Genomic DNA, 18401 nt, shown 5'->3' on the forward strand with positions numbered 1-18401 from the left:
ATGGAAGAGAAGTGCTACCATCCCCTATAGGGGTCTTTCTTGCTTTCCTTCTCTCTCTTTGTCTCTAACAAGTGCATATGCCCTATAGCAAAGTTTTTTGTTTTTTTTTTTTAAAAAAAGAAAGAAATTTTAAATAGCCTTGAAGTCCTGGCAAATTAGGAGACAGAGGGAGGAGGATTAGGAGCCCACAGCCAGTGCACACAGCCCGCACAGGCAACATAAACAGAGCAAGACCCTGTCTGAAATGGCCAGGCTCGGTGGTGTTCGCTTACAGTCCCAGCTACTCAGGAGTGTAAGGCAGTAGCATTGTGACGCAGTGAGACCCTATCTAAAGAAAAAACAAACACACATCATATAACACACACATAAAATTAAATAACCTTACCCCTCAACAACAACAAAAAAAACCCCACCAATTTAAAAGGAGATAAAGGACTTGAACAGAAATCTCTACTTAAGAGAAATATTTCTCCAAAGAATATATATAAATGGCCAAGATGCATAAAGATAGTCAACATCACTAATTACCAGGGAAATGCGAATCAAAAACCACAAATTATCACCTCGTACCTGATAAGATGGCCGCTATGAAAACAAAAACAAAAAACAAAGAGGAAGCATTGGTGAGGATATGACAAAACTGGAACCCTTGTACATAGCTGATAGAAATGTCAAATGGTACACCCACTATGGAAAACAGTATGGAGTTTCTTTAAGACATTGAAAAGAGAGGTACCACATGATTGAATAATCTCACTTCAGAGAGACAGAAAATGAGAAATCATCCCCCTCCCCAGGAGGATGGTCATGCCACAATCCCTTCTCCTCCATTCTCCTCTTGGGATCTTGGGCACACATGCACATGCACATGCACCCAGTGTACGTTTAAGCCACCGGGTCCGGGACTTGAACTGTAGTTGACTGCACAGGAGTCCAGGATGTAACCATTATGCCAACTGCTGGTCCCAACCTGAAGGACTTTACGCCAAGTGAAATAAGCCAGACGTAGAAAGACAAATACTGCATGTTTTCATTATGTAGAATCTAAGTAAGTTGAATTAATGAAAGTAGAGAGAAGAATAGTGGTTACAAAGGGTGAAACAGAAACGGAGAAAGGGAGATGTTGTTCAAAGGGTATTAGTCATGTAGGATGAATAAATTCTAGAGGTCTAACCTATAGCATGGGAATTAAGTTAATAATACAGTACTGTAGGGGCCAGAAAGCCAAGTGGTACTTAAGGCACAGAACTTCCACCTGTTCAACCACAGTTCAAGCTCTGGACCAGGCAGGGCACTGAATTCCCACCTGGCCGACTGCAATTCGAGGTCTGGACCAGGCAATTTCAAAACCACACTGGTTGTGTGTGCATACACGCCCAAAATCCCAGGAGGAGAATGGAGAAGGCATTATTGTGTGGCCATCTCCCTGGGGAGTGATTTCTCACCTTCCCTCCTTCTATCTCTGTTAAGTACACATACCCTATGGCAAAAACCCAAAAACAAAATAAAACACAAAATACTGTGTATCTGAAATATGCTAAGAGTAGATTTTAAGCATTCTCACCACAAAAAAAGGTAACTCTATAAAGAAAGGGATATGTTAATAGCTTGATTGTGTAATCAGATCAGAACGTCTGTGTGTATAATATAGACATACATATATTAGACCATCATGCCGTATCCCCTTAAATACACACACTTTCAATTTAAGAATATGAAAGTATAAGCTAGCGCTGTAGCCTGCTGTAGACTTAGAGCTGGATCCCACATGGCTAACAAGTTCAAGCCTGGGCTCTAGTGGCTTGACAAACACATAAGGTGCATGTGCATGTGTGTTCCAAGTCCCATCAGGAAAGAGAGAGAGTTGTAGTGTGATCACACCCCACTGGGGGTTGTTTGTCTCCCTCTTCCACTCTCTGTGTTTCTCTCTGGCAAGCATAAGTGACCTCTGGCAATTAAAAAAATAAAATGATTAGAGACCAGCAGTTGACTACATGGCTATGTCACTGGACTCCCATGTAGTCAACTGTGGTTTGAGTCCCAGACCTGGTGGCTTAAACTCACACTGGGCACATGTGCACGCATTTCCAAGATCCTGAGAGAAGAATGGAGAAGGGATTGTGGCATGGACACCTCCCAGGGGGTGATTTCTTGCTTTCTGTCTGTCTGTCTCTGTCTTTCTGGCAAGCATACACGTCCTACAGCCAAAACCTCTCAAAAAAAAAAAAAGATTGAAAACAGGATACCGAAGAGATGCAGTCATGGACCAAATAACATTTCAATGGTGGACACCTATCCAACAACAGTCCCATGAGGAGTAACAGACTGTATCACATAACCTAGGGGTGCAGTAGGCTATATCATCTAGGTTTGTGTAAGGACTCTATGATAGTCACATAATGAGGAAATTGCCAAACAAAGCTTCTTTCAAAATGTATCCCCATCTGGGCCAGCAGGTGGCATGAAGGATAAGGCAGCTAGATCCCCTATGGTCAGCAGTTTGAGTCCCAGACCTGGCAGCTTGAAAATCACCCCAGGTACATGTAGTGGGTATCCAAAATCCTGAGAGGAGAATGGAGAAGGGATTGTGATGTGGCTATACCCCCTAGGGAGTGATTTCTCTCTCTCTCTCACTGTCTCTGTTTCTGGCGAGTTCATGTGGCCTAGCAAAACCCAGGAGGAAAAAAGTATTGTGGGGGCTGGCAGGTGGCATGATGGTTAAGGGCGCTGGACTCCCACATGGCTGACTGTTGTTCGAGTCCCAGACCTGGTGGTTTGTTTCTTTACTTTATCTCTCTCTCTGTCCCTCTCTGTTCACATTAAAATTAATGAAGTTAAATAAAATAATCCTTTAAAACTAAAGTATCCTTGTCATTAAGCAATACATGACTATAATTACATGAAGAAGGTTCTTTGATATATTAAGTTTAAAAAGACTGCATAAAAACAAACATGTACATTATGATTGCATTAATATAAAAACAAAACAAAAAAGATCCTATGTGTGTATGCAGAGAAAATAAGTCTGGAAAGGTAAGATTGTCTCTGGATGTGGATTTAGGTGGGTGGAGTGATAGGATGTGGACGAATAGAGTGGATGGAGATTTTCACTCATGTCTCAGTATTAACTGAATGGGAACCAGCAGATGGTGTAATGATTACATCATTGGACTCTCATGTAGTTGATCATGGTTTGCGTCCCGGACCCAGTGGCTTAAAACTCACGCTGGGTGCGTGCATGTGTGCCCAAGATCCCAAGGGGAGAATGGAAAAGGGACTGTGGTGTGGCCATCACCCCTGGGGGGTGATTTCTTACTTTCTGTCACTCTGGCAAGTGCATGCATCCTATAGCAATATTATCTGAATGTATTTTACATACAGCCACTTTTTCTTAATTTTATCTTTATTTATTTATTTAGACTATAGAGAAACAAAGTGAGAGAGAGGGAAAGTGAGAAAGAAGCTACCAGGTATAGGACTTGAGCCATGGTCAGCCATGTGGGAGTCCATGCCCTTAACCACCACGCCACCTGACGGCCCCCAGTCACTTTTGTTTTTAAAAGAATTGTTTTATTTAACTGTATTTATTTATTTGTTTATTTTAATTTGACCAGAGAGGGACAGAGTGAGAGAGAGATAGGGAAAATGAGAAAACAATCTGCCAGGTGCAGGAATCGAACTGCGATCGGCCATGTGGGAGTCCAGTGTCTTTAACCACCACACCACCTGGCAGGCCCACACACACTTTTTTTTTTTTGGAGAGGTTTTCACTGTAGGGCGCGTGCGCTCGCCAGACAGACAGAGAGAGACATAGAGACAGAAAGCAAGAAATCACCCCCCGGGGGGATGGTCACGCCGCAATCCCTTCTCCTCCATTCTCCTCCCGGGATCTTGGGCATGCACGCACACGCACCCAGCGTGAGTTCTAAGCCACCGGGTCCGGGACGCGAACCGCGGTTGACTACGTGGGAGTCCAGCGACATAGCCATTACGCTAACTGCTGGTTCCCACACAGTCACTTTTTAAATAAACTTAATACATGAAGGAAACTTTCCTCAATATAATTATATGTGAATTAGCCCAGTCATATTCTTTTTAATTACTGTGTTGTAGTACAGTATTATAATTTTAATGTATGGAAAATATTTATAGTATTATGCCAAGGAAGGAACAAACTTGTGATTTTATCGATACAATTACTACAAAAATGGCTAATGTCATGCACCATACATAAATAATCAACTCCTTTGTAAAAAAAAGGAAAACAGGTCTTTGGCCAGGGTACTTGCTTTCTATGACAGACGGTTAATTCTGTTCACAACCAAACTAGGATTTTTTCCCACAGTGGCAGTAACTGCCAGTAAGCAGCAGCGAAGGTGAGCGCTACAGCTTGAGCACTTACTGCATAGCTTCACAAGACATTCAGGACAGAGAAACAGCAATATGACTGATGTTTTCCTAGTGCCTTCAAACAGACTTGTGTATACAAACAATTCTCATTAAGTATGTATCTCATGTTCACCAAGATGAACAAGAGCACACATTATTTATTAATAAGGAACTGAACAATTATCAAAAAGTTCAAGGCATCAAAGCAAAGGCTAGTCTAACTGAAGGAAATCAAATCACAATCAATGAAAGGCTGATTCTTAGACTCTTAGTAAAACAAGTGTTCATTTTCTACTTCTAAGAAAATGCAGACACTAGTCTGAGTGTTGGAAATCCTTTTGTAGGACAAAGTCTAGTCATCTGACTTCACTAGTTAAGTATCTAGGTCACTTTAACACCCTGGGACATTCAAAAATCCTGAACACAGAAGAGATCTTTTTTCATTCTCATGTCTGAGATCACAGAGAGGCCCAAGAACTAAAATTAGCTCTCACGTGGAAATTAGCAATGTATTCATTCCATCATCTTTGTTGTTTGCTTAACACATCCAGCTTCACAAAATAATCTATTGTCAACAGGCTCATGTCCAATGTCCCCAGAATGACTCCTGCTCTGCTACTGATTAATACAGGATGACCATTATAGATGGATTCAGGAAGGAGAAATTGCTATAATCTACGCTTGAAGTAACAAGCATTCTCATACTATACTACAGAGGCTAAGGCTAACATAACTACAAAGGCCCAAGCTATCCAACTTTACCCGCACATTGTTTTCTGGTCATTAAATCATCATTGAGATGTTAAAACTGGTACACACAGTACAACAAAGCCCTTCCTTGCCAAATCTTTAATTTAAAAACAAATCAGTTAAGTGTCAGACTCTATTCAAGCTCAACTGACAGAGCTCAAGTCAACTGCCAGCAATCCCTATGGGGCTGTTATTGAGAAAGCACAAACTAAAATCTAACTGTAGTGGTCAGATATAATTTTAACAAAGCAATGAAGAGTGGGGGCAGGGAAGAGAAACAGTGAACGAGCGAGCAAGGAAAAGAGATCACACCAGCAATGTTCATCTTCATAATTATACCAGGCTTAATAACAGTATGAGTACCTATCATTTATTTTCTACAATGTGCCCGTCACTTTACATGCATCATTGCTGATCTTTATGATAACCACCTAACATACGTTCTTTTAAATCCCCCCTCCCTTTTCAGGTAAGGAAATTTATTCTCAGTAAAGCTAAGAAAATCTTTTTTTTTTTTTTAATTTTAATTATTTTTAGTTTAATGTAGGGTGCGTGTGCTTACTGGATAGATAGAAAATGACAAAGCACTCCCCAGGGGAGGATGGCCATGTTGTAATCCCTTCTCCTCTTTTCTCCTCTTAGGATTTTGGGCATGCACGCACATGCACCTGGTGTTTCTCAAGCCACCAGGTCTAAGACTTGAACCACACAGTCAGCCATGTGGGACCCAGACACCTTAATCACACCCCCTGCTGTCCCCAAAATTGCCTAAAATGTTAACAGCTGCTAGGTGGTACTCTTAAGACAGGTACTGAGAATGACTGAGAAGTGCCCCTCTTTCTACCACAGCTCCTACTTACCTTAAGAAAGCTCTTCAGGGGACCAACAGATGGCGTAGCAGTTACGCTGTTGGACTCCCACATGGATGACCGTGGTTTGAGTCCTAGATCCGGTGACTTGAAAATCACACCAGCTGCGTGTGTGTGCATGCCCAAGACCAGAGGAGAAGAAGAGATTGCAGCATGGCCATCATCACAGGGGGTGATTTTTCACTTTCCCTTTTATTGTATCGGTCTCTCTCTGGCAAGTGCATGTACCCTAAGGCAAATGCCCCCCCACCAAAAAAAAAAAAAAGAAAAAGAAAGTTCAGAGGATCAAGTGGTGCCTAGGTGGACCCATATAGAAAAGATGCTGGGTCCTTATTCTAGAACTTTCCTGATCACAGCAGGTACACGCAAATGCCCATGATCTGGGGCAGCTGAGACTAGGAATGGGTCGTGGCATGGGGGACCCTGTCAGTGATGCCCATCTCTCTCTGTCTCTCTCATGGAAGAAATAACTAAAACTTTGAGAGTTTTTTTTTTTTTTTAAAAAAAAAAAGCTCTTAAGAGTTAAGCAAAAAAGACCAGCAGTTAGCGTAATGGCTATGTCGCTGAACTCCCATGCAGTCGACTGCGGTGCGAATCCCAGACCCGATGGCTTAAACTCACGCCGGGGGGCATGCAAGTGTGCCCAAGATCCCGAGAGGAGAATGGAGGAGAAGGGACTACAACGTGGCCACCCCCCTAGGGGGTGATTTCTCGCTTTCTGTCTCTCTGTCTTTCTGGCGAGTGCATGCGCCCTATAGCAAAAAAACCCCTCTCCAACAAGGAAAAAAAAAAGTTAAGCACAAGATCAGCAGTTAGCGTAATGGCTATGTTGCTGGACTCCCATGTAGTCGACCATGGTTCTAGTCCTAGACCCGGTGGCTTAAACTCACATCAGGCGCATGTGTGTGCATGCCCAAGATCCCAAGAGGAGAATGGAGAAGGGATTGCAGCGTGGCCATCCCCCTGGGGGGTAATTTCTCACTTTCTGTCTTTCTGTCTGTCTCTGTCTTCCTGACAAGTACATGCCAAAAACTTGGGAAAAAAAAAAAAAAGTTAAGCAAATGGGTACAGCTGCAGTGGCACAGGTAGGAGGGTACCACTGTGCAATTCTGGAGCCATACGGGAGGTCCAGGTTTGGATCCAGGGTCAACCTGAATACACGATGCACAGCCATGATCCTGGCTGGCTAGGAGACTGCAAGGAGAATTGCAGCATGGCAAGATCCTGTTGAGTGTGCCCATCTTCCTTTCCCTCTCGCTTTCTCTCTCTCTCCCCCACACCCCAAGCAAATAAATGGCACTCCAACCCATCTCAGGTCTAGTGTTGGTCTAATAATCCTTTCCATCGTTAGTTGAATATACATTTTGGAATTCTTCTTTCAAAGATCTCACAGAGTTAAATAAAAAATCATTCAGAGAAATGGAAAACTACCAATATAGACAATCAGCAACTCCTACTGAAGCAAGCAACATGGGGAATTGCTGTCAGAAGTGACATGGTCATTTATACTCAAGAACAGCACTTCTATTTCCTATACCTATTAGAGGTCCCTTCTAAACACAATATACTGCTGGGACCAGCAGATGGCATAATAGTCACATCACTAAACTTCCATGTAGTTGGCCATAGTTTGAGTCCCAGTCCTGGTGGCTTAAAACACATGCCAGGAGAGTGTGCATGCGTGCCCAAAATCCCAAGAGAATGAAAGAGATGGGACTGTAACATGGCCATCCCCTCGGAGGGTACTTCTTACTTTCTGTCTCTTTGGTCAGTGCACACGCCTATAGCAAAATCTCTAAGGGACCAGCAAGGGGTGCAGTGGTTAAGGTGCTGGACACTCTTACATGGCCGACCACAGTTCAAGTCCTGGACCTGGTGCCTTCCTTTCTCACTTTCTCTCTGTGTATTTTTTCTGGTCAAATTAAAATAAATGAATGAATAAATAAAATTAAATAAATAACGATTTTAAAATATCTCTATAAAAAAAGATAAAAATTCAATATACTGCCTCTAAAAATATGCTCATGTTAATCCCATCTTTAAGAAACTTTTTAAAAGTCTCTTGGGACCAGCAGTTAGTGTAATGGCTATGTCGTTGGACTCCCATGTAGTCGACTGCAGTTTGAGTCCCGGACCTGGTGGCTTAAACTCATACTGGGCGCGTGTGCGTGCGTGCCCAAGATCCCGAGAGGAGAATGGAGGAGAAGGGACTGCGGTGTGGCCATCCCCTCTGGGGGGTGATTTCTCGCTTTCTATCTCTCTGTCTCTGTCTGTCTGGCGAGCGCACGTGCCCTATAGCAAAAAAATCTCTCCAAAAAAAAAAAGAAACTTTTTAAAAGTCTCAAGACATTTGTTTTTCCCTTACAAAAACTCTTAAAATTACTATTGCGAAAACAATTATTTAGAACACTATGGCTTGAACTTTTTATTTGCTTTATAGGAACAACATATAAGCACACATATTTTGGTTTCAGTTTGAAGTAAGTTACCAGCTTTTATAATATGTGACATCCTTTCTATAGGCTACATGGTGTTCCACTAATGAAACTGCACTGTTAAGAACCTACACACTAGGGGCTGGCACCCTGGCCCAGTGGTTAAGGAAACTGGATTCAACATGGCCAAGTACAGTTCAAGTCCTGGCCCTGACAGCTTGAAAACCATACCAGAGGGGTGCACATGTGTGTCCCAAATTCTGACAGGATGAAGAAGTGACAAAAGAGACTGACTATAAGATAGCCATGTCCCACAGGGGGGTGCTTTTCCCTCTCTTTCTCTCCATCCCTCTCTGGCAAGCACACATGCCCTCTGGCAATTTAAAAACAAAAAAGCACCCACTCAATATTTAAATTATTTCCAATTTTCCTTGCAGGTAAATAGAATTGGGGTAAATACTTTCAAACATACACTATTTTATGTGTTATTTTTACGATTTCTTTCTTTCTTTCTTTCTTTTTTTTTTTTTTTTTTTGAGATGTTTCTGCCTTATCGCTTGTGAGCTTGGGGAAGGGGAGGAGACAGTGAGAGGGAAAGTGAGAAATCACCCCCTGGGGGGGATGGCCACATGGCAATCCCTTCTCCTCCATTCTTCTCCCAGGATCTTGGGCACACACGCACATGCGCCTGGCATGATTCTCAAACCATCAGGTCCAGGACTCAAATTGTAGACAGTTACGTGGGAGTCTAGTGACACAACCTCTATGCTATCTGCTGGCCCCAATTTATTTATTTTTCTCCCATGAGTAAGAAACACAGGGAGAGACAGCATCTCCAATAGGGTCTTGATGCTACAATCTAATCCCAGCTTTAGCCAGCTGCAGATTACAGGCATGTGCATGCCTGGCATGCTTGGAAAGGTCACCAGATGTTACCCCATAACCTTCCCGTGTGGGTCAGTCTCACAGGGTGTGGTGTTTTACCACTATGCCACTGTCCAGTCCCAGTTGAAAAATTTGTTAAGATTGTAATTCTGGGACCAGTAGAAAGTGTAATGGTTATGTCGCTGGACTCCCACAAAGGCAACCGTGGTTCAAGTCCCGGACCCAGAGGCTTAAAATTCATGCTGGGCACATGTGTGTGCATGCCCAAAATCCTGAGAGAATGGAGAAGGGATAGTGGTGTGGCCATGCCCCCAGGGGGTGATCACTTTTCATCTCTTGTCTCTGTGGTGAGTGCATGTGCCTTATGACAAAAATCTCTCAAAAAAATAAAATAAATAAAATTAAAAGACTACAATTCCACCTGCATTCCATCACTTTGTCTATATGACTGTTTTGTTTGTTTGTTTGTTTGTTTGTTTTTTAAGCAAGAGAGCTTTTGCTATAGGGTGCATGTGCTTGCAGAGAGAAAGAGAGAGAGAAAGAAAACGAAAAACTACCCCCTGGGGGGATGGCCACACCGCAATCCCTTCTCCTCTTGGGATTTGGGGCATGCACATACATGTGCCCCATGCCAGTTTCAAACCTCTTGGTCCAGGACTTCAATCATGTGGGAGTTCAGAGATGTAACCGATATGACATTTGTGGGTCCCTGCATGACTACATTTTTACCAATAATTAACATTCTAATATATTTCAAAATAATTACTTATTTAATTTGATTTATTATTATTACTAATTTTAAAATTAGTAATTTCAAGAGAGAAAGAGAGAGTGAGAAAGTAAGCCACCAGGTCCAGGATTTGAACCATGGTTTTCCCTGTGGGAGTCCAGTGCCATAACCACCATGTCACCTGCCAACTCCAAACATTCTAATATTCTTATCTTTGCTAATTTGGCCTATTTATCTTTATTCTATTGATTTCCTGTTTTATTTGTTTGTTTGTTTTTAAAGAGATTTTTGCCTTGGGGCATGTGTATTCACTAGAGACAGACAGACACACACAGTGAAAGGAAAAGGGACAAATCACCCACTCCACCCCAACCCCAGGGAGGATGGCCACAATGCAATCCCTTTTCCTTCATTCTCCTGGCATCTTGGGCAGGTATGCACGCACGTCCGGCATGATTTTTAAGCCACTGGATCTGGGACTCGAAACACGGTCAGTCATGTAGGAGTCAAGTGATGTTACCACTATGCCATCTGCTGGTCCTGATTTCCTGTTTTTAATCCTCAATCTCTATATTTATTGAGTTTTTTTTTTTTAATTTTTCTTATTGTCTCCTACGGGTTTTTTCTATTAAGAAAGTTGATTCTCCACATATGCTACAGGTACATACTGTCATCTTTTACTCAGTACTTCCTAATGAGTGTTTTTTTTAAATGTAGTTTAATCTACTTACCATTTCTTTTTAAGAGGTTTTTGCCTTAGGGCATGTGTGCTCTCTAGAGAGAGAGAGACAGAGACAGTAAGAGGGAAACTGAGAACTCATCCCTCATGGGTATGGCCATGCAGCAATTCCTTCTCCATTCTCCTCCCAGAACCTTGGTTGGACATGCACACACACACAGCCAGAGTGAGTTTCAAATCTTGAGGTCCAGGACTAAAACTGCGATTGGCCATGTGGGAGTTCAGCAAAATAACCACCATACCATCTGCTTATCTTATCTTTTCTTCTTTAAGATTCTATTTAACTTATTTATTTATTTATTTAAATTTGACAAGAGACAGACAGAGTGAAAGGGGGGAGGAGTGAGAAAGCAAGCCATCAGGTCTGGGACTTGAACTGTGGTCAGTCATGAGGAGTCCAACGCCCTTAACCACCATGCCACCTGCCAGCCCCATCTTTTCTAAATTCTACCCTTACAGTATGTGTGCACATGCCCAATATTCCAAAAGGATAATGGAGAAGGAATTGTGACATGGCCACCCCCCAGGGGAGTAATTTATCACTTTCTGTCTTTTTGTCTGTCTCTCTGGCGAGCACATGCACCCTATATGAAAACTCTCTTTAAAAAAAAAAAAAAAAAAAAAGAAAAGAAAAAGAAAGAAAGAAAGAGGGACCATCAATTGGCGTAATGGCTATGTCGCTGGACTCCCATGTAGTTGACCGTGGTTCAAGTCCTGAACCCAGTGGCTTAAACTCCCGCTGGGCACGTGTGCGTGTGTACCCAAGATCCTGAGAAGAGAATGAATAAGAAGGGATTGCAGCATGGCCATCCCCCCGGGGGTGATTTCTCACTTTCTCTCTCTCTTTCTGGCTAGCGCACACGACCTATAGCAAAAACTTCTCCAAAAAATAATAACTAAAAAAAAAAACAAGCAGAGAGAGAGAAGATGGCAGATGGTGTGATGGCACTGGACTCCCACATTACTGACTGTGTTTCAAGTTCCACACCTGGCAGCTTGGTTTCTCACTTTCTCTTGTGCATTTTCTCTCTCTCATTAGAAAAAAATAACGATGATGGGGCTGGCAGATGGCTTGGTGGTTAAGAGCGCTGGACTCTCACATGGCCGACTGTGGCTTGGTGGTTAAGGGCGCTAGACTCCTAAATGGCCGACTGTGGTTTGAGTCCTGAACCTGGAGAGTTGCTTTCGCTCGCTCGCGCTCACTCTCTCTCTCTCTCTCACTCACTCTATCCCTCTCAGATCAAATTGAAATAAATAAATAAATAAATAAATGAATAAATAAAGTTAAAGAAAAAAGAAAAAAAGAAAACGATGATGATAAATAAAATTAAATAATTTTTAAAAAGTTCTGGTGATTATTTAATAAAAGATAAACTTCGCTGATTCTAAAATTTAATTTTTCTTTTTTTAAATGTCACACTAATATCTAATCAGATATAAGATAGTCCTCAATGACATAAGTATTTACACATTGAATACAAATAAATATTCGTTGATTAATTTTGCATCCCTATAGTCCATTCTCTGTTGCATTTCTCTATGCCTTTTGAAAATCCTTTTCTTTCCTGCTTTCAAATCTACTTTTGTGGGGAACCAGCAGTTAGCGTAATGGCTATGTCGCTGGACTCCCACGTAGTCTACTGCAGTTCACGTCCCGGACCCGGTGGCTTAAAACTCACGCCGTGCGCGTGTGCGTGCGTGCCCAAGATCCTGAGAGGAGAATGGAGGAGAACGGATTGCGGCGTGACCACCCCCTCTGGGGGGGTGATTTCTCACTTTCTGTCTGTCTGTCTGTCTGTCTGGCGAGCGCATGCGCCTTATAGCAAAAAAAAAAAAAAACCTCTTCAAAAAGAAAACCTCTTCAGCAAGAAAAAAAAATCTACTTTTGTGGGGACCAGCAGGTGGTAGGGTGGTTAAGGAGCTGGATACTTCTATATGGCCGCCAACCACAGTTCAAGTCCCGGACCTGGTGGCTTGCTTTCTCACTTTCCCTTTCTCTCTCAATCTCTGTCTCTTTCTGTGTGTGTGTGTGTGTGTGTGTGTGTGTGTGTGTGTATGTGTTGTGTCTGGGCAAGTTAAAATAAATGAATGAATAAATAAAATTAAGAAATAATTCTTTTAAAAAATAAACTTTTGGCTCTGGTTTTACACACTATATTTCTACTAGTTTCTCCTTAGCTGGTATAGCAAAAAAGTCTTCAGTGGGATCATGTGGAAGAACAGTCTTTGGCTCTTTCTTTCTCGGCTTCTGCACATCCTTCACTTGCTGCTTCTCTGTATTTTGCAGCAGTGATGGATCTTACAACACACCAATGCATGTGTGGTGACTGTTAGTGAGGATTTTCAATATAAAGTTGGTCCTCCAAAACTTCCCTGGAAAATCTTTATGAGGTTTAGGACAAAATGAGGTCCTACTGTCATAAGAACAGCATCATCTTCTATGATTTGAAAGTTCTAAAATGATATCCTATTATCCAAAATGCTGAAAGTAAACACATGGGCCACAAATGGTTGACTTTTAGGATGATACCGTGGCGTACTAAAGATCTGCATTAGGAGTTCTTTTAATAAAGCATAATGTGGTAATTCATCAAAAGAAAGGTCAAAAGACAAAAGGGGTCGAGAACCTTTCAAACAGTTTCCAGTCAGCTTTAGTTCAGCGAGCACATGAATATTTTGAACAAGGAATTTAGCAGATGATCCATGAGGGGAATCTGAAAGCCACATGTAGAGATCCCGTTTTTTCTTAGCTTCAAAATAGAGGCATTTATTGTAGTTTTTGTGTATGCTCACCAGAGAGACATGAGAGAAAAAGTGAGAAATCACCTGCAAAGGGAATGGTTATGCCACAATTCCCTCTCCTTTCTAATCTGGGATTTGGGGCAAGCATGCACAAGCACAAGGTGTGATTTTCAAGCCACCAAGTCCAGGACTCAAACCATGGTTGGTCATGTGGCAGTACAGCACCTTAACCACTATGCCATCTGATGGCCCCCCTTTTTCTGTTTTTTTTTTTTTTTTTCCCTTTTTTTAATTGCCAGAGAAAGACACTTGTGCACTTGTAAGAGAAAGACAGAGACAGAGAGCGAGGAAATGAGAGGGAGAAAGTATTCCTCAATGGGGCAGTCATGCTGCATTCACTTCTCCTCCATTTCTCCATTCTGTCAGGATACTACACATGCATGACCATATGCCCAGCATGTTTTTTAAGCTACCAGGGCTGGAAACCAAACCACAGTTGGCCATGTGGGATCTGGTTCCCTTAAGCATGAGGCCACAGGACCAGTCCTACCATATCGTCTTAATTTTAAAAAACCAAGTTTTTTTCTTTTAAAAAAAATACTTTTTATTGGGAACCAGCAGTTAGCGTAATGGCTATGTCGCTGGATTCCCACGTAGTCGACTGCAGTGCGCGTCCCGGACCCGGTTGCTTAAAACTCACGCCGGGCGCGTGTGTGTGCGTGCCCAAGATCCCGAGAGGAGAATGGAGGAGAAGGGATTGCAGCGTGACCGTCCCCCCTGGGGGGTGATTTCTCACTTTCTGTCTCTATGTCTATCTCTGTCTGGCGAACACATGTGCCCTATAGCGAAAATCTCTCCAAAAAAAAAAAAAAAAAAACTCATAAAAAAAAAATGTATTTTTTTATTTAATTTTATTTACTATTGGTTATTATTTTCAATTTGCTATAGGACAATGAGGTCACGAGAGAGAGAGAGAGAGAGAGAGAGAGAGGGGAGAGAGAGAGAGAGAGAGAGAGAGGATAAAAGCAAGCTGCCAGATTCGGGACTCAAAACTCAATCGGCTATGTGGGAGCCCAGTGCCTTAACCACCATGCCACCCACTGGCCCCCAAAAACAAACTTTTAAATTTAGCAACATTTTAAGTAATAACATCTGTGTAATCAGTTTTGATGTTCTGGTCATTATTTTCCTACTTCACACCAAAATACACACACTTACTAAAATAATGTCTTTTAGAGGCTCACCAGTCACATTTTAGATCACGTAGAGCACAATCCTAAAATCTCTGCAGTTATTCTGGAATCTCTGCACAGTAAGCAGTAATTTGTTAAACTAGAAGGAAATTTAAAAGCATTTGGGGGCAGTCCCATAGTCTAGTGGTTAAGGGAGCTAGGTTCCACATGGTTGACTGTGAGCTCCAACCCTGGCTGCTTAAAACACACGTTGGGCTCATGTGAGTGCATGCCCAGAGGAGGGAGAAATGGAGAAGGGACTGCAGCATGACCACAACCCGTTGGGTGCTACCTCCCCTTACTTCCTTCCCCTACGCTTTGGAAATGAACAATTTTTTTTTTAATTGAGGGTTTAATCTTGTTTTATAGATTAAAAGGTTAAAACCCAGAGAAATTATTGAAGTGATCTGTCCCCAAATCACACCCAAAGAGATCTGTCCAAGGTCACATGGATTTTTTAATGACATGTCTATGATTGGCATTCAGGTTTTCCATCATTCCAGCATATTTTCAACTGTGTCCACATAGATCATAGTACAATGATACAGTTATCAGTAATTTTTCATCTGTTACCTACCTCACTCTTCCACTCAGATTTAGCTGAACATGCTGCTTAAAATCTGGATATTTGGATGCCAGATATGCAAAGTCAGGAGGTTTGTCCTTGTATCTATTTCTTGCATGCATTGATTTACTCAGAGCCATCTTAAAAAAAAAAAAGAAAAAGGAGAAAATCAGCATATTTAGCCAAAAAGTAATTAATAGGGAAAAGTTGTGAATGCTAAGTCAATAGTTAACAGCCAATACATCTTTGCCAATCAAGTGAGAAAGTAGAAATTATATTTGTAAGTGTATAAAACAAAAAATAGGTTGTGGTTAAGCTCGTGTGCGGCACTGGTATCGGCAGTTACTGCACTGAAGAAAGTCTGGGGCAATGTCTCACACCATTTTGCTAGTAGAGCCCACCAAGAGGCCAGAAGGCAGAACTTACGCCAACTATGATTCTGTGAATGAATGCATGGAAGGTGTTTGTAAAACGTATGAAGAACATCTGAAGAGAATGAATCCCAACAGTCCCTCCATCACATACGGTATCAGCTGTTTGATTTCATCGAAGATCTGGTAGACCTCAGCTGCCTTCTTTACCAAGCTGATATCCAGACATACCAGCCATTTAACAAAGACTGGATTAAAAAACAAGCCTGGAAATAATTGAGCTAGAAGCATTAGGGGGGTGGGGGTGGACAGTGCCATTGGTGAAATGTTTGTATCATAGTATCCTGTTTCCATTTTATTCCTCTAGCCAAGACCGAATGTATTTGATGAAATGTGAGAATCTTGCTCAATCTCAACCCGTGTTGCCCCTTTTTCTTCTTTTTTTTTTTAATTTAAACATTTTTATAATGCTTTAGATGGAGGTTGCTCCCTGTCAGTTAATATTGACTCCAATCTTTCAAACTGTTCATGTATCTGTTTTGTAATGCTCACTGTACTAACCCTTCAAGATGGGGTGGGAAGTGGTAATACAGTTTAGTTATGTCTTCAAGATAAAGTCTTAGTGAAAAATAAATAAAAGTTCTTTAGTTAAAGAAAAAATTTTCTTAAATAAATAAATAAAAAGAAACCAAAAAAACATATACATAGGGCCAGCAGGTGGTGCCTGGTTAGGCACTGGACTCCTACATGGCTGACCACGGTTTGAGTGCCAGACCTGGAGGTTTGCTTCCTCACTTTCTGATTCTCTCTCTGGTGAGCACAAATGCCCTATAGCAAATTTAAAAGAAATAATAATAATAAATGAAATAATTATTTTTAAAAATACATATACAAATAGGCACTTTAAAAAATGCTCACCATGATTAGTTATAAAGGAAATGCAAATGAAAAACAAACATTAGGGGCTGGTAAGTGGCATGGTGGTTAAGGCTGACCATGGTTTGAGTTCTGGACCTGGCAGGTTGCAGGCTAATGTCCCCCTCCATGCCCATTTCTCTCTGGTCAAACTAAAAAATAATAATAATACTAATAAAGAAATAAAAGTAAACAATCAATTCTAAAAACAAAAACACACATTAGGTTGGCTATTACAAACAAAAAATAAATAAAAAACAAAATAAAAATAACAAATGTTTGCAAGGTTGTAAATAAATCAGAGCCCTCACATATTACTGGTGGGAACGAGCGATGGTGCAGCTGCCACGATATACACTTTCATGGTTCTTTAAAAAGCTAAAACAAGGCCAGCCCAGTAGTGCAATAGAAAAGGAAGCTAGATCCCACATGGCTGATTACAGCTCAAGTCCCTGAAGCTTGAGGAACACACTGGACACAAACACCTGTATGTACATGCCCAGAGACCCAATGGGACAAAGAAAAGGAGAGACTGGGGCCAGATAGCGGTTAGGGCACTGGACTCCCATGTGGTCAACTGCAGTTCAAGCCACAGACCCAGTGGCCTGAAATTCAAGCTGGGCACGTGTGCATGAGCCCAAAATCTCAAAAGGAGAATGAAGAAGGGATTATGGCATGGCCAACCTCCCATGGGAGAGTGATTCCTCACTTCCTGTCTGTCTCTCTGCCTCTCCAGCAAGTGTATGAGCCCTGTAGCAAAATCTTTCTCTCTCTTCCTCAAAAAAAAAAAAGGAGACTAATTGATTGCAGGTAACCACACCTCGTCTCTTTCTAGCTTCGGAGCATACATGCCCTGTTAAAAAAAAGATAAATAAACAACAAAAAAAATTTTTTAAACCAAACACAGGGGCCAGCAGATGGTGTAATGGTTATATTGCTGAACTCCCACATAGATGACCACAGTTCAAGTCTTAGACATGGTGGCTTGAAAAATCTTGCTGGGCAGGTGCGCATAAGTACCCAAAATCCTGAGACGAGAATGGAAGAGAAGGGACTGGAGAAAGGCCATCCCTCCTGGGCAGTGAGTTCTCATTTTCCCTGTCTGGCAACAACTTATGCCCTTTAAAAAAATAAATAAATAAAAGTCCAACACAGAGCCAGCAGGTGGTCTGGAGGTTAAGGCGGCTAGATCCACATGGCCAGCTGTACAGTTGGACTCCTAAATCCTGAACCAGGCGGCTTAAAAAACATGCCAAGACCTGTACTTTTGTGCCCAAAGTCCCGAGAGGAAAACAGAAAAGGGATTGCAGCATGGCCATCCTCCAGAGAGTTTTTCTCAAGTTCTCTTTCTCTTTTTCCAGTGAGTGTGGGCGCCCTATAGCAAAGTAAAAACAAAACACAAAAAAAAGTCAAATACAGAATTACTATATGATTTAGAAATTCCACTCCCAGATATATTCCGGAAAAGAACTGAAAGCAAGGACTGAAACAGGTATCTATACATCAATGTTCATGGCAGCATTATTTACAATAGTGAGAGGTGGAAATGACCATGTCCATTACAGAAATGGATGAACAAAATATGGCAAATATATAAATAAATATTATTTGGCCATAAAAAGAAAAGAAATTCTGATATATGCTACAGATACCCTCAAAACATTATATTAAGGGAAATAAACCACACACAAAAAGACAAAAATTGGGAACCAGCAGTTAGCGTAATGGCTATGTCGCTGGACTCCCACTTAGTCGACCGCGGTTCGTGTCCCAGACCCG

General features: G+C 41.7%; 1 protein-coding gene and 1 pseudogene across 1 annotated transcript in view; both read right to left on the minus strand.

The window, feature by feature from the left end:
* Positions 1–18401, minus strand: part of METTL16 (methyltransferase 16, RNA N6-adenosine) — a 98805-nt gene that overhangs the window by 70350 nt on the left and 10054 nt on the right. Inside the window, exon 2 of the mRNA XM_006167567.3 lies at positions 15349–15476. Within this exon, the coding sequence (XP_006167629.1) occupies positions 15349–15476 (128 nt within the window). The remainder of the gene's footprint in view (positions 1–15348; positions 15477–18401) is intronic.
* On the minus strand, positions 12262–13626 carry LOC102484906 (ribosome biogenesis protein BRX1 homolog pseudogene; annotated as a pseudogene).

Source organism: Tupaia chinensis, unplaced genomic scaffold, assembly GCF_000334495.1.
Source record: "Tupaia chinensis unplaced genomic scaffold, TupChi_1.0 Scaffold144899_1, whole genome shotgun sequence".
NCBI classification, from domain to species: Eukaryota; Metazoa; Chordata; class Mammalia; order Scandentia; family Tupaiidae; genus Tupaia; species Tupaia belangeri.